The sequence below is a fragment of the Lutra lutra genome, chromosome 17, assembly GCF_902655055.1.
Source record: "Lutra lutra chromosome 17, mLutLut1.2, whole genome shotgun sequence".
NCBI lineage: Eukaryota > Metazoa > Chordata > Mammalia > Carnivora > Mustelidae > Lutra > Lutra lutra.
The window spans coordinates 18,435,480-18,451,739 of record NC_062294.1 but is presented as its reverse complement, the minus strand read 5'-3'; the positions used below and the strand labels follow the sequence as shown (position 1 = coordinate 18,451,739).

The following is a 16,260-nucleotide window of genomic DNA, read 5'->3' as shown; positions in this document are numbered from 1 at the left end:
AAGGGCGAGGTAGGAAGAGCCAGTCCTTTGGTACTAGCCTCCAGCTGCAGACCGAGTGTGGTGGGTACCTTGAAAGAAAGAAAAGGCGCTTGGGTTGACTATGAAAAGTTTATTATACTCCATGTATTCAGGGAGCTTATACAAGTACGTGTACAAGTACACACACACACACACACACACACACACACTTGCACACAGGCACGCATAGCTAATACTGCTCAAGGCATTGTCCACTGGGCACAGAGTGGCCCTGGGGTTGGAAAGAGGCCCAGAATTCTGCCGATCCCTCCTCACTCTCTAGTCTCTTGCACTGCAGGCTGGGGCCCCAGTAGGTAGGTGTCCAGAGGCAGGGCCTTCACACCTCCAGGCCAGGACCCTTGCTCAGTCCCAGGGCCTGCACCAGGTCCTCTCCGAGCCCGCTCTTCAGTGTCCGTCTCACTGCAGGGACAGAGCAGGGTTGGAGGGGGTTGATGGAATAAAGGTGGGTGGTGGGCGTTTGGGAAATACTCACAAGACTTGCGGTTGCCCCGGGAACGTTTGCGCTCCCGAGCAGCTAAGGCACGAGGACTGCTCTTGGTCACTGACTGCACCAGCAAATCCATGATCTCATCGGAAGTGTCACTGGGTAAATTGGAGCCTGGGGGTTCTTCTGGGGGTGCAGTAGAGGGCCCTGTTGCTGTCGGCGTGACTGGGGAGCTGCTCTGGACCATGCCTAAGGGAGGCCAGACGGGGAAGTCAGGTCACAGTGACTGCAAAGCCCATTGCTCCCAGTGGCCACAGGTCCCACCTCTGCTGCGGCGGCCATGTGTGGTGTCCTCCGGCTTGCTGGTCAGCAGACTCTTCATGCTGGCGTGACTGTCGGCATCACCCCGCCCTGGCCCACTGCCCACAGCCACTGGGACAGATGGGTGATTGGGGGCTTCCCCAGCCACCCCTGAGAACTTCTCTGTCTGCAGAAGAGAGAAGGAGGAGCTGGGAGCAGGGGAAGGGAGCCACAGGGCGCGGTGGGCCAGACCCGGAAGGGTGCCCACCTCCGTGATCATGCGGCCCCGGGTCTTGTTGCGCTCCCGGTAGGTGGCACGCTTCTGCTGCTGCTGCAGCACCCGCTCCCGGCACGTGCGGTACTCCAGGGCAAACTCGCGCAGCGTGTGGCAGAACTGCATGATGCGCACTTCCCGGGCCGCGGGTGCCGTGTAGCCCAGGTACAACAGGAAGGCGTGGAACCTGGGCAGGGTGGGGGAGGGAGGGATGGTGAGTCCCGCGTGGGGTTTGACGGATGGCGGTGGCGGTCCTGCCTCTCTGGCCCACGTGCCTACCTGTTGCAGACACGGCGGTGTACTACCCGCAGCATGGCAACACGGCGGCCACACTGGGCCAAGAAGTGGGTGAGGCGGGCACGCAGGGCTGGGGACAGCTCATGCTTGGCCAAGCTCCGTAGGCTCTCCTCAGTTGCCCGGCTCCGACGCTCCAGCTGCCCCAAGTTCTCAGTCAGCTGCTCGAAGTCCACCTGGAAAAGCAGGGGGTACACGTGCTGTCCCCCCACAGAAAGGCACCACCTGTGCCTGCCTCCGTCAGGTCAGCCGGCTTGGGCCCTGATAGCCAACACCTGCCTCCTGCCCTCCAAAAGCACACAGTCTACTGCAGGAGACAGACAAGTCCATTTAATCTAATGTGGAACAGAGAAGCTTTCTTGGGGGAAGTGGTGGCTGAATGGAGACCCAAAGACAGTAGGTGTGTGTAGCCAGGCCAATAGAGGAAAGAGTGTTTCTGGCCAAGGACACAGCCCATGCAGACACCTCTAGCTGAGCACACTCCGGCACAACAGCCCAAACTGTTGGGGAGGGAGAGCCAGCCCCAGGAAGCAGCACGCCCTCGTTTCCACGGCTGGGCTTAGTCAAGCCTCTGGCTGGTGCTAACCTTGGCACAGCGGGTCAGGGCAGGGATTTCTGAGTAGAGGTCCGAGGAATCAGGCCGGGTCTGGAGCACCAAGGAGCAGAGATGGTGCAGCAATGACTGCCGGCGCACTGTGTCCTTCACCTCTGACACCTTCTCCAGGTAGCTCAACTCGAAGCCGCTGCTCTGAAAGGGCTCCATCTGAGCCTGGGCCCAGCTGGCTCCAGGGCCCTGGCCCCCAGCCCTCGTGTGCTGCCACTCACCTGGGAACCGTTGAGGAAGTTGCCCACAGCCAGGAGAGTGGCCAGGATGCAGCGGAAGGTGGCATTTTGTACCAGCTGTGCCATGCCCACTTTCAGGTCAAATAGTGGCTCTGCGATTTCCTGGAGTGGGAGGTGATGGAGGGACTCTCAAATTACCTGGTCCTCATGCTCACTGGGCCCAGGTTCTGCCCCACCCCATAATCCAAGTACCCGCTCCATGCTGTCGTAGTCCAGCTTGAAGGCCCAGAGTTGTAGGCGGGCGGCCAGGCCCCCAATGGAGGCAAGGGTCATCAGGAAGTTCTCAGCTGGGCCCAGGGGTACGTCGGGATTGGCTAGCTGGGCCTCCTCGATCTTCTGCCGTTCCTCCTCCGTGGGCATCATAGTCAGCAGTTTCTGAGGATGTAGCCACCACCCCAGAGTCCCTTCAGTCCTGGCCTGAGGCTTTAGGCATTGGTTTGGACTCGTCCCTAGGTCATCCAGGGGATCCCCAGGGTCTGAGGACTGCTCTAGAAATACCAAGCCCATGCCCACCACTGGAGGGACAGGAAATGCCCACTGACCAAAGGAGAGGGCCAGACCGCCCACCTCCCTCCCACCCCCCTAGCTGGTATCCCCACCTCAATGCCATCCTTGCTGACAGCAAACTCATCAAAGTTGAGCAGGGCAGCCTTAATGACATGCACAGGTGGCAGGGTGGTTAGGCCAATGTTGATGGCGTTGCTGCGCTTGGGGTCCAGCACTGTGGTCATTGTCCGGCGGCCCTCACCAGCTTTCTTTAAGGTTGGGGAGAAGGGTGGTAATGAGATTGGGAAAAGAACTAGCTGGGGCAGCAACTGAAGAGGGCACTCTTAAATCCCCCTTCTAAATGGCCAGATGGTGGGGTCACCCCACAACCAGGGACCTGGGATGTGTAAGGCCTTGGGATGAGTTGAGATTCTAGTTAGGGCTCTGCTGATTCCTTGTTGAGAGACCTTGGACAAGACTCGCCTTTCTTTGCCTCGGTTCCCCCATGTGGGAAATGAGCGGCAGTTCAGGCCCTTAAGCTCTGATCGCCTCCTGTCTCCACTGGGGTTACCCTGCAGATGAGGGTGGGTTTACCTTGGAAGGCAGCACGTCCTTGGCACGGGACTCAAACAGGTGTTCCAGCCTGGCTGTGTCCACTGAGACAGGTTCCAGCGAGGCCCACAGGGTGGGGCAAGGCCCAAAACGGCTCCCAGAGCCTCCGTGGCCCCCAGCCAGCTTTAGCTCCCGCCAGAAGAGTTTTACAGTCTTCCTCTTGCTGGGGAGGGCTAGACCATCAGGTGCTGAGGGAGGAAGTGGGGCGGCCGCAGGTGGAGGTGGTGAGAGTGAGCCTTTGATGGGTGGGGGAGGTGGGGGTGGAGGAGGCGGGGGGCCTCCAGAGAGCGCAGGCAGTGGGGGTGGTGGGGGTGGGACCCCTTTCACAGCCTCCACAGCCTCCACATTCAGCATGTCCTCGTCTTCCTCCTCCCCCAGATCTGAGAAGTCCAGGTCTCCAATGCAGAGCTTGGGTACACGGGTAGGAAACTCCTGAATGGGCTCAGCCTTGGGGCTTGGTGGGGCCAGTGGCACCTTGGGCTCTGGCTCAAGGCTCCGCTGGGCCCGGAGCAGACCTCGGGGGACAGGGCTCTGGGGTGTTCTGGGTGCAGGGCCTGGTTCTGGGGAGCCCCATAGTTCCCGGGTATCTAGAAAAGAGAAGCAGCTGTTAGCATCATGCCCTCTGTGGAGCAACAGGGCAACACGAGTGGATTCTACCCACCTGCCTACTTACCTGGGTGTCCATCGGCCTCATCGGCCATGGCCCCAGCCAGTGTCTCTGCCCGGCCCTGGGCCAGTGCAGCCTGCTTCTCTGTTTCTGCCGCTGCCACATTCTCCAGGAACCGGGCTCTGGAGGGAGGCACTTGTCAGTGAGGATGTCCGACACAACCTAGCCCAGGGTGGTGTACATGCCTTACTGGGCCCCTGGGCACTGCCCCAAATTGCAGGCACACACAGACACACAGGGGAACAGTCCATGCGCTGAGCAGACCCAGGACTTACCCCCCAAGGCCAGTCCCTGTTCAGTCCTCCATATCTGGGGAGGGTCAGTACCAACAAAACATCCTCAGGTCAACATATGGGGAGAGGTTCTGCTTAACGTCTAACATGCAACCTTGCTGCTGTTCATGTTCACTGTCTTGATTCTAGACAAGGACCCTCAGAGCAGGGGAAGGGGACAGCTATCTCATGCCTGGTAGCTCAGAGAGCTATGACCCATGCCCGGAAAAGGGCCTAGTAAACAATAGGCTTTAGCTTGCGAGTCTTATGCTTTACTGACTGAGCTACCACAGCAGGAACTGAGTTTATGTGGGAGCAATGAACGCGGTCCAGGTCCAGTGTCTTTTTTCGGCCCCTCTAGCCTCTTCCGGCCCTTGGTCCCTGCCCTTCCCTCAGTCCGAGGTTGTTTCTCTTCCCCAGAGATAAGGGGAGATAAGATAAGACATAAGATAGCTTATCCTGCCTTCTTCCTGGGAGAATGGGCTCTAGGTTGGGAGTCTGTATCCTCATCTCTGGTTGAGGCTGTTAAGGTGTCACTATCAAAGCACAGGGACCACTATGGAATTGCTTCCCTACCCCTAGGATAACCGAGGAGGCATATATCTGGGAGAGGGTGGGCCTGAGAGTCCCCCAGCTCTGCGGCATGAGGCACATGGAACCCCCGCTGGGGGAAGCAATGCTGAAGCCCTGAGCACGTGGCAGGCCTGGCGGGGTTGGCCTCTGTACTTACTCCAGCCTGGCCTGCTCAGTAGGGGACTGAGGGACAGGTGGGCTCTCTGGGGCCCTGGGTGGGGGGGATGAGAGGAAGAGATGGTAATTGTGGTGCCTGCTCCACTCCAAAGCCCAGCTGCTCATACCCACCCAGAGCTGGGCGGTAATACCAGGGGTTCTTTCCCAGCCCCCGCGGGAAGGGGAGGTATGGAGGAGGCAGGACATGAGGAAACTGGAAATGGATGGGAGAGACACACGAAGCAGGACAGGGAGCGATAAGAGACAAAGAGCAGAACAAGAGAGTCAAGGGATAACAACAGAGAAACAAAGAAGAGGGGCCAGGGGATAGATGACAAAGGGGCAGGGACAGGTAGAATGCCAGAAAGAGATGAAGACAAGCAGCAGGAGGAGGAGAGAGAGCAGAACCCCACCCCTCAGCAGTCACTTACCAAACAGGAGCAGTTTGGTGAAGTCTGGAAAGAAAGAGAAAGCACGCGTTTGGGCAGAGGAGTTTGGGCAGAGGAGGCGGAGGGGCTCAGAGTGCAGGGACAGCTGGAGAGAGGACTCTAGGGGCAGTCTCTATCTCCCTGCTTACTTGTAGATGCTCCTCTCACTGGAGCTGTCGGCTGAGGGCCCCACAGAGATGGCAGGAAAGAGGTTCACCGAGGTACAGAGGCCAGAAGCTGGGCCCGCAGGTTTAGGGGCCAGGCTGGTCGACAGGGCAGGGCCAGCAGAGTAGGTGGAGATTACTGCCGAGGAGGGGTCCCCGGGGCTCGAGGTGGGGTCCCCTGGGCTTGAGGGGCCTGTCCGAGGTGAGGCAGGGCCTGTGCGGCCAGTTGCGGGGCCTGCAGGGCTAGAGGCGGGGCCTGTCAACTGACAAGGCCACTGCTGGGCGGATCCACCCTTCCCCATGTGCCAAGGCAAGTTCTCTCTTACCCAGGCTCCGAGGGGCGCACAGGGCAGCCCCCGCCTTCTAGAGACCGGCGGCTCCTCTTGCCCTCCTCCGAAGAGGGCTTTCTGCGTTCCCGCCGCCCGCCTGCAGCGGCTTCCTCAATGTCTCCATCCTCCAACCGCAGGGCATTCTAGTGGAGGTGGACCCAGATGTGAGCCGCTGAGACCCGCATAGGTAGGGTGGGGTGCTGGGGAACTGCGCCTCTTCCCTCCCTTCCAGCCGCGCCCAGATGGCCCAGCCTACCTCATAGAGCACAAGCTGTGTGCGCAGGTCAAAATCAGTCCCCGATGCGCCCAAGTGGCGCTGGACCAGAGCTTCCATGCCCTGCTGCTCCAGTGCATCTGTCACATCATAGAAGGAGTCCTGGTCTGGAAGCGCTGCCAGTGTCTAGAGGGTGGGGATGGGAGGGCAAGGCTAAGGCTGATGGAGACAGGAAGTTAGGAGCTTTAGGGGCCTAGAATTGGCACCTGGTTCTCCCTCCTTCTCAGGGCCCCTCCCACCTTGTTGATGAGGGTGACTGTGTACACCAACAACTCGGGGTCAGCGCCATTCTTCTCCTCCAGGATGGACACCAGATTGGCCCAAGGAAGAGAGCCTGACACAGAAAGGGGAGCGATCATGCAGGGACAGGTAGGAGAGAGGGCTCTGAGTGGTTGGAGAGGAAGGGACACTCTCTCACCTGTGGAGCTGGCCACAGAGTTGACGGCACGGATAAGCAGCGGCGCATTGCTCTCCGAGTACTCCACAAATACCAGCAGCAGCTTCAGGGCTGTTTTCACCACCAGGCGGGACTGGGGGGAGGGGTCACCACATATGAGTGGGGCTTGGGCCGGACTTGTGCCGGCTCCTGGTGGGGAGGGTTAAGGGCTTCTGGGGCTGGACCCAGAGAGGAGAGTCTAGGGACAAAGACCCTGGCCCCAGACCCAGGTCTTGGAGAGCCTTCTAGGCTTAGAGGAGCCTTAGACTCACTCCATTCCAACCCATTTTGAAGAAGAGGAGACTGAGGTGAGAGAGAGGCAGTGGGAGAAGGGTGCATGGCTGTGTGGAGGGCCACTTACCACGCTGGCACACAGTGTGTACAGCCACTGCACAGTCTCACTGTGGGCCACCACCCCCAGCATCCCATCCACAAACAGCATCAGCTGGCCTAGTGCTGGGGACACAGGGACAAGACAAGGTCAGGTAGGGGTTGCCAAAGGCAGGGGTCATGAGGGAGGAAAGGCCACTGACCTCGGAGGATGTAGCTCTGGTAGTTGTGGTCGGCAGCAGCACCCACACGGATCAGGCAGCTCAGCCCCTCTGAGTGCACAAATTCTGGCACCAGGTCCTTGTCCTCCTGGGGACACCATGGGGGAGTTTAAGCAGGGCTCAGGCTGGACACCCAACCCCAGCTCTCTTCTGGGCCTTACCTGGAAGATCTGCTTTAGTGAGAAGAGGGAGCGACGCAGCTCAGGGCCACTGGAGCCATACAACTTTTCTGCAAGGAGTAGGTGGACATGGAAACCTCAAGGGGGCACAGACACCCTCTTCTACTGGAACACAATCCCCCACCAAAGAGTATTCTAGTACTCTTGAACCCCCAGCCTCCTCCTCTACTGCCTGACTCTGGGCAACCCCCATTGCGGTTTAGCTGCAGCATCAGCCCTTGGCCCTGGAAGGAGAGGTCAGGATAGGAATGGGGAGGGGCTGCACATCTTGTCTCCCATGTGCCTTGTCCATTGTCCAGCACAGGCCCGAAAGAAATTGAGCCAGTGGGGCTGGGGAGGGGGGATTCCTGGACTCTAATGCCCTCATACACTTACCCAAGATGGCATTGACCCTCACAGAGAGTTGAGTACGCAGGATGAGTGTAGGCTTCCGCCCTTTGCTGGAATCAAGTAGCCTAGTCAGCAGTTTCCAGGCCATTCCTCAAGGGTCCCTGCCCCCATACCAGAGCAGCTAAAGACCACTCCACATCCCAACCCTGGCCCAACTCCTTCCTTCCTAACAAAAGGATGTGTGCAAACATAGGTATCTCAGGTATGTGCAAGAGCCCCTCCCCCCCAGTCCCGGGCATCAGGTAACACTGGCTAGGTCTTGGGATTCCCCTTGCACACAGTTCCCTGGGGTGGCAGAAGGTAACCCATACCCCAGGCTAGAGATCAGGTGTCCTGGCTGCTGACACCTGAGCCAGCCCCTGGTGGAAGCAAGGTTGGGGGCCAGCCTTGCTTCCCCTTCCCATCAGCTCTGACCTGATCTCTTCATAGAAGCTCTCCAGCATCTCCCGCTGCTCTTCCAGAGACAACTCGGGGTCCAGGTAGTATCCAGAGGGAGACACTTGGAGGGCACAGTCCTCCAGCTGGGGGCAAAGGGAATAGCTGTCAGGGCTGGGAAAGAGGTGGTAGGGGTATGTCCGAAGACCCTATGACCTCCCGACCCCCACTCAGGGAGCTGGCAGAGTGGCAGACCACAGGGTGTGCTGCAGCCGCGCATTCCTCCAGCAGCCGTTTCTCGCAGGCCTGCCACATGCAGTGCACCCCCCCAAGATGCCAGGCTTTCTGGCCCTTAGCACGTGCTGTATCTTCCAGCTAACACCTACCCAGTCTGTAGGTTTCAGATCAGGTAATGGTTTTTTGGAACGCTCTCCTCCACTCCTCTAACCAATGCTATGCAACCCATTCCATCCCATGTGTGCGGCTCCGTGTGAGGCCTTCCGCAGAGCATGATAATATCCTAGACCCTACTCTTCTTCCCCACTAACCATGGGTTCTCTGGGTTCAGGCACCATGTCTGTCTTGCCCTATGCCATATCTGCAGAGCCCAGCACAGCATTTGGCTCACACTCAGTGCTTACTAAACACTGTTGAGCTAATGAACATGAATAAGGAAGGGGAATAGAGAGAAGATGGGAGGAAGTTCCTGCTTTCGAGGAAGTTCACAGCCCTGGGGTGATAAGCTGCATCCACAAAGCATTCAAGCCCAGGGAGAAAGTGTAAACCAAGCTGGGAGAGGTGTGTGTGTTGTCTCCCTGAACCGAGGTGGTGAGGAGCTGCAGGTAATACATGGGGGTAAGTCCCTCTAAGCTTCAGGGTCTTTGCCCTGCCCCATGGGAGCTGGACCTCAGAGGCCTCCAAGGGGCCTCTGAAAACCAGGTTTTAGGGTCTGACTCAGTCAGTCTGCACTGGGTCCCTGAAATCTGCATTGTACAAGGCACACGTTCTACCCACGTGTCTGCTTCCCACATATCTCCGCTGCGCCCTGAGCCTGGCTCCAATCTGCCACTACCAGGTGTGACACTGGCCTCTTGAGAAGTACCTGTAGAGCGGGCTAGTGAAGTGACTCCAGAGAGTCTGAGGGCAGCAGCACTGGGCCTCTTCTGGACACCCCTCCGGTAGCACAGAGCCGGAATGCAGGGCTCAGCAAAGTCCCCTTGAACTGAGTGGTCCTGCTCCTTGATGTAACATAACATGGCCCAGGGAGAGCCCATCTCTGGAGGGTGTTTTCTGGCTTCCCTCTTACTGCGAAAGTCAATTCCATCATTTGTCCTGTTGTTCTGTCAGCCCTGCCCTGCTCTGGGCCCAATCCAAAGGCTTCCAGCTGCCCTTGGTCCCCTGGGTGGGGGAAGGGAGTCCAGAACCCGCCCCTACCCCTGTTTCTGCTTTGCACCCCTGCTCACGCCTGAGAACCTGACCCAGCTCCTTCCTGGCAGCTCAGCCTTGAGGCGCTTGGGTGACACCCCCTCTCCCCCCCGGCTCCCCTCCTCCACCCTGTCTCGCCTGGGACATGGGACATAGGACAAACACTCCAGCCTGTTCTCTGTCCCACTTCCTGCCTGGCTGCCTGCCCTCCCTTGGGCGCCTTGGGCGGGCCTGGCCTCTCTCCCCTCCCTGGGAGCGGAGTCATCTTCTCCAGGGCCTACTAGCAACAGGCCTGAGATGGGGAGGCAAGGCCCCAGGGCTGGGGTGCTCCGTCTTGGGCCAGCTCAGCTGAGGGCAACCCCACATTCTTCCTGATCCCTTTTCCCACATGGTGACTCAGCAGCCTGCCTTCCCCACCCCCATCCAAGCACAGCTGCATCTCCTTCCACCTTGGACTAGAGGATCCTGGGACCCTAGAGAAACATATCCACACACCCTGCCCCAGCCCCAGAGCAACAAATTCCTTCAGGGATCCCCCAAATCACACATCTATAGAATAGCTCACTCATTCAAACATTTATGGACCAGGCTGGTTTGAAGTGCTGAACACACAGCAGGGAAGAAGATAACTGCTCCTTCTCTTCCTGCCTTCCAGCAGAGGCAGGCAGGCTCGCCTCAGGAAAAGGCTACAAATGAATGTAGAAGTATAAGTGCCATGAGTGCAAAGCAGAGGGGTGGAGTGCTATGAAGGTAAACACTGGGGGCGATCAGATTATGCCTGGTATGTACTTCCACACCTAGGTTCATGGTCCGGTGTATATATATATATGCTCTGCTGGAGCACGGGTCCAAGAAGCACACCCCCACAAAACTCAGCTCCAGCAGGCTCTCCTCCCCTCCTGCAAGCACGTTTGTGTGCTCTCATCCCAAGTGAGCAGAGAATGGCTCTCTCCTTCCAGAATGCCTGCATATACTTGGGGTAAGGTCCTGAAGGCCAAGTGCTCCATCATCAGTGGCCTCCCTAGAGAAGTCCTGAGGTAGCAGCCAGCCCAAAGCCTCCAAGGATGGTGCTCCCTACCCCCAACCCAGCTGCCTGTCCTGGTGGAGATGGGGGAGAGTGGCCTAAGGTAGCAAAGAACAGAGACTTCCTGCCAGCTGGGTGGTGCCTGTCCCTCACACCCCTGGCCCCTTGCTTGGGTCACCACTCTGAGAGCCAAACCTCTGGGGCTTGTTTCTCACACCCTGGGGCTGAGCCAGGCCAGAATAATCCTGCTGACAGTGCTTAGGGTCCGCACAGGGCCCACGTGGGCCCACATCCTTGACTCCCTCCTGGTTCTTGTCTTGCACGCTTCTCTGTGTCTGTCTTGGAGTCCTCTCCCTTCTTCCCAGGCTCAGCCCCTCCCTTCAGCATCCAGCCCACTTTTCTCTTGGTTCTCTGCGCTTAGGCTTTTCTGACAGCCTAAACCAACTCATTCCATATGGGTTTTTTTTTTTTTAAGATTTTATTTATTTGTTGGAGAGATAGAGAGCACACAAGCAGGCAGAGTGGCAGGCAGAGGCAGAGACAGAAGCAGGCTCCCTGCTGAGCAAGAAGCCTGATGGGGGACTTGATCCCAGCACCCTGGGATCATGACCTGAGCTGAAGGGAGCCGCTTAACCGACCGGCTTTAAATTCAGGGCCAAACTTAGAGGACCATGGTGGTCTACTACCCAGTATTTTTCATTAACTACAAACCAGGTGAGAACGAACACTAGGGGCAGGGAAAGAAGATGGAGCAGAGGGCAGAATTATACGCTGAAGGACTCCTCTTCTAGGAAATAATTTTGCTAACTGCTTTTTTTTTTTTTTTAAGATTTTATTTATTTGTTCATGAGATACAGAAGGAGAGAGACAGAGGCAGAGGCAGAAGGAGAAGCAGGTTCCCTGCTGAGCAGGGAGCCCGGGATGCGGAACTCGATCCCAGGACCCTGAGACCACGACCCAAGCCGAAGGCAGACACCCAACCATCTGAGCCACCCAGGTGCCCCATTGCTAACTGCTTTTTTCTTTTGCTTTCCTATAAACATGAGACCCTTGTGGCGCCTGGCTGGCTCATTTGGAGAACATGCAACTCTGGATCTTGGGGTCATGAGTTTAAGCCCCACACTGGGTGTAGAGATTACTTAAACAAACAAACAAATAAACTTTAAACATGAGATCCTCCTTCTACTGTTATCTTGGGTTTCCAACTAGACCATGACTTCCTGGATGAGACACTATGGATGGGCCTTGATGAGGGAAATCCACATTAGTTATGCCTCCTCTGTGTCACATACCAGGTTGCTTAGTTGTTTGATTCTCCTGCTATTCCTTTTTTTTTTTTTTAAGTTTTATTTATTTAAGTAATCTCTACGCCCAAAGTGGGGCTCGAACCCACAATCCTGAGATCAAGCATCAGATGCTTTACCAACTGAGCCAGCCAGGTGCCCCTCTCCTGATAATCCTTTTACAGGTGAGGAAACCAAGGCTCAGAAACTCAGTGAATATGCCCCAGGCTACACAACAAGGAATGGAACCAGGGCTAACTGACCTAGATCTTGGGAGCATGTAGTGTTGCTAAGGGCTGAAGACCACCCCTCAGCTTTCTGGACTCTGCAAATACCCCAAACTGGTCTTCCCAGTTGTAGCAAGGGAACACAAAAGAACACATACGCATCATACACACCAAGGTAACCGTGCCTACATCTGCAAGGACCTAGGTCCTGGGGTCCCTTACCAGGCTGCATCTCAGGCTCCCTAGCCCAGAATGACCAGTAAATTGGACATGGACAGTGGTCCCAGAGAAAGCTGGGAGAAGCCATGACTCATGTCCATATCCCAGTCTTCTAGTTTCCCCCAAAGACCTCCATATCAGGGAAATAAAGGGCTCAGTTCATCACCAGAGCACCCCATCTTACCCTTAAGACTCATCTGAGGGGGCACCTGGGTGGCTCAGAGGGTTAAGCCTCTGCCTTCCGCTCTGGTCATGATCCCAGAGTCCTGGGATCGAGCCCCATATCGGGCTCTCTGCTCAGTGGGGAGCCTGCTTCCTCCTCTCTCTCTGCCTACTTGTGATCTCTCTCTGTCAAATAAATAAATAGAATCTTAAAAAAAAAAAAAAAAGACTCATCTGAGACCCCTCCAGTTGGTCCCTGTCCCAGCAGATCAGGTTCACATTTTAGCCCCCTTGCCACATTGCTCCTGAGAGGTAAACTAAGGCTGGAGTACGGAGGGTGCAAGGGAAAGAAACATTCCAGGACAGTGCCACCCCTGTCCTCCTCTAATCTTTAGCCATGGCTGGGGAAACAGAGTTACTGGTGATGGACAGATTTCTAGGGCTATCCCTGCTGCTGTAAGTAGGGGGCTCCTGGGGCCTTTGCATCAGGATCAGAGCGGCGCTCAGGTCTCTCTGCCCAGAACCCACGGAGAAGTCAGTGCTGTCTCATATGTGGCAGGGCCTTTAGGTGTCCAAGAGGGGCTCCTGAGGCACTGCCCAGAAGACCAAAATGTAGCAGAGCTCTGGGTAGAGATGAAATGCAGGGCCAGAGGGTCAGGTTCTCCCCTGGGCAGGGGCACGTTCCAGGGCTGAGAGGTTTCTGCACTGAGGGAAGACAGATACTCACAATATTCCCCTGCGGACACCCAGCGTGGCCCAAGGCACTGCCAGGACCCTCCCCACCCCCCTCACCCCTCCCACTCCCACCCAAGGCCAGGAGATGAGTCAGAGGCTGTGGCAAGGAGCTTCCTCCTAGACTAGGAGGAAATGAGCAAGGCCTTCTCAGATCTGAAAGCTCTAAACGGTTTAAAAAGGAAGCCCCCAGGGGAACTCTAGTGGCTTGGCCCAGCCCAATGGGGTATGTGGGGTGGAGCTCCAGAGAGAAAGTGGGCTGGGCCTTCCTACATTCCCAGGGAGGGAGCAGGGTCTGCAGGGATGATGAAGGTCAGTGCCCAGAGTGGGAGGGCAGATGTCATCTCTTGACTGTGTCCTGTTTCCCTGTTGGACACATGTACAGAGGATAAAGTATTGAGTGGAGACCCCCTCCTTATTATTTCTGCTCTAGGCCTGGGATGGGAATGCTTGGGTTTCTGGGCCACCTCTTCCCTCTTTAGGGCTACGTAGGCAGGCTTGAGTCATGTCTGTGCCCTTGGGGCATGTGCTTATAGGAGCAGGGGAGGAACCAGCTGTTGATATTTCCTGCAAGGAGCAGCCCTGCTCCCCCTCTCTCAACCCTCTGATGTCCCTGCCCCTACCCTATTCTCAGCCCTTCTTCCTCCAGCCTTCTATTCTGGGGCTGTGGTCACAGTTTATATTTGGGATGAGCACATCACAGTGTATCTGACCATTCCTGGCAGAGCTGCCAGCCCCAGGGAATCCTGGCTGCACAGTGGTAACTCAGTGTGCCCACCAGCATATCCTGCCTGTGGCGGATATGGTAGTCCTTAGGTACACCAAGTGGGAGATCCTAAAGGTGGGGAGACCAGGAATGCCTGAGGTGGGGAGTTTATACTTAACACATTCTACATCTGAGCTCTGTAGTGTCTTTAGCTATGAAGTACAGAGCACCTGGTGCAGGAGGGAGATGGGTCCCTAAGTGAGGGGAAGAAAATGGGGTGGGTTCTTTTCTGTTGTTGACCTCCCAAATCTGCCTCTAATTGGGAAGAGGGCTGTTAGGGCTAAATCCTGTCCTAGAGTGGGGAGTGGGAGGATTACTGTGTTTTCTGTAGTGCTCCAGGCTTCCTTCAGCACCAGGAGCTCCAGGAGCCCGAAGGCAGGAACCTAGACCTGGTTTAACACCCCTCTCCAGCGCCCATCCTGAATTGAAGGTGGCCTCGGGCTGGACGTGATCCTTCCAGGCCCACCTCAGGTTGCCCCCTTGAAAAGGGCAAAACAGGGAAGCCTGGGTGGCTCAGTTGGTTGGACGACTGCCTTCAGCTCAGGTCATGATCCCGGGGTCCCGGGATCGAGTCCCACATCGGGCTCCCAGCTCCATGGGGAGTCTGCTTCTCCCTCTGACCTTCTCCTCGCTCATGCTCTCTCTCACTGTCTCTCTCTCAAATAAATAAATAAATAATCCTTAAAAAAAAAAAAGAAAAGGGCAAAACAAAAGGGGTTGCATCCAAACTCTAAAGTGGGCAGTGTGCTGCAACCTTCAAGCCGTGGCCTTGAAGCCCGGGCTCTGCCCAGACACGCGCCACTCCCCAGGCGGATAATCTCACCAACTCTCCCGCCCGCGCTCAGAGGCGGGGCCGGCCCGCAGAGCGAGGAATGCAGGCTGGGGGCCTGGCGCCCGGGGCACATTCCAGGGGAGACCCCGGGCCTGGAGGGCAAGTTTGCGCAACTCGCCTCAGCTAAGGCTGATAACAGGCAGGGCACCCCCGCCAACTCTTTCTCCTTTGCCTCACCACTCGGTGTATACTGGCTGGCGGGGAACCCCGGTGGGGGTGGTAGTGCGCCTCCCAGAGTCCTGGTCCGGAAACCCAGCGCGCCGGAAAGCGCTGCCTGCAGGGGGCTGAGCGCAGGGAGCCGGAGGGGAGGTAGGGCCAACCATCTGGAAAAGGGCCTCTCCCAGCGCTGTGCACGAGTCTGCTCCGGGACGCAGGCAAACTAGGGCAGGCTGGCGGTTTAAAATTAGCCCGGCCCGCCCCCTCCCTTCTAGCGGTGGGCCGGCGGCGGCGGGAGTACGGGATGGTGGGGGCGGTGACTCAAAGGGCTTTTCCACCAATGCAGATACCAGCTAGTTCTCGGTGTGTCCCGGGCCGGACCGGTTCCCCTGGACTCATCTCTCCCCGAGAAGCCTCTCTTCTACTGGCACTCCCAAGCAGGGTCCCCACCTAGGGAGGCAACACTCTACCCGGTAGGACCCAATCCAGCCTCCAGAAACCGCTGGAAGCCTTGGCCGCCCCCAGTGGCCCGCCCCCGGATCCGCCCCTCCTCTTGGTCCCGCCTCACCTCACCTGAAGCAGGTGGAAGCTGGTCCTTCCCCGGCTCCAACTTTTAGTCCGCTACTACCCAAACACCTACTGTCCCTTTATTCAGATCGGTTACCCAGGCAGACAGGCCCCCAAGAGACCCCGAACAACTCCCCAGGTGGGCCTCACTTCGAGGGGCAGCCAGAGTGGCGCAGACCACAAACTCCCATCTCCCTTCTTCAGCTTCCCTCAACTTGAGAGGCGTCCCGCGAAAGCAAGGCAGCGTGGATCTTGAGTCCCCAGCCCAAGGCTTTCCCGCAGAAGCGCACCCGCTCCAGCCTCTCCCCGAGGGTTACTTCCCAAAGGCTTTCATGGCGCCATGAACCTTTGATCGCCTCCAGTCTCCCCGAGTCCCCTCACCTTCAGTGGAGCCGCCAGCAGGCGGTGCAGTGCGGGTATCTGCGCACCCAGGGGCAGCGCCCCGTCCAGGCTGCAGGTGGGGGCCCGGCGCGGCTCCGGGAAGTTGGCACATGCGAAGGGGTCGGTGTCCTCCAAGTACTGCACCCGCACGGTCACCACTGATACCGGGTCCCCGTCTCCGCGGTCCTCCTCGCCCGCCATCGTTTGTCACTGGATCACGCCGCGCCTCCGGGACTGTCCCAGCCCCGCGGCGGCGTCTGCTCAACTAGCTCCGCTGTCAGGGCCGGGTCGGACCGGACGAGGCGAGGAGGGGCGGAGCCAGACGGAGGCGGGGCCTAGAGAGGGGGTGGAGCCAAGAGTCTTCCCTGAAAGCGCGGGGAGGAGCAACCACTGCCAGGCTTGCCGCCAGCCACTCAGAGG

At 57.7% G+C, this 16,260-nt stretch overlaps 2 protein-coding genes across 3 annotated transcripts in view; one reads left to right on the top strand and one right to left on the bottom strand.

Moving 5' to 3' along the window:
• Positions 1–94: 94 nt before the first annotated feature.
• Positions 95–16,120, bottom strand: FHOD1 (formin homology 2 domain containing 1). 2 transcript variants are annotated; one of them, XM_047711930.1, is made up of 24 exons: positions 15,841–16,120; positions 8,106–8,212; positions 7,677–7,741; positions 7,284–7,351; positions 7,105–7,210; positions 6,933–7,027; positions 6,554–6,665; positions 6,375–6,469; positions 6,118–6,261; positions 5,859–6,004; positions 5,518–5,775; positions 5,372–5,395; positions 4,942–4,995; positions 3,946–4,061; positions 3,255–3,859; positions 2,774–2,929; positions 2,367–2,549; positions 2,157–2,276; positions 1,918–2,079; positions 1,317–1,507; positions 1,032–1,224; positions 788–950; positions 512–712; positions 95–438 (listed from the first exon to the last, which is right to left on the bottom strand). In XM_047711930.1, the coding sequence occupies exons 1-24, from the start codon at positions 16,039–16,041 to the stop codon at positions 356–358; spliced, it is 3,648 nt and encodes a 1,215-aa protein (XP_047567886.1). In that variant the 5' UTR covers positions 16,042–16,120; the 3' UTR covers positions 95–355. The 2 variants fall into 2 exon arrangements, with proteins under 2 accessions (XP_047567886.1, XP_047567887.1); XM_047711931.1 differs by lacking the exons at positions 4,942–4,995; positions 5,372–5,395.
• SLC9A5 (solute carrier family 9 member A5) overlaps positions 6,392–16,260 on the top strand; it is a 31,202-nt gene continuing 21,333 nt past the window's right edge. Inside the window, exon 1 of the mRNA XM_047711942.1 lies at positions 6,392–6,504. The gene's annotated coding sequence lies outside the window, so the exon portion shown is untranslated. The remainder of the gene's footprint in view (positions 6,505–16,260) is intronic.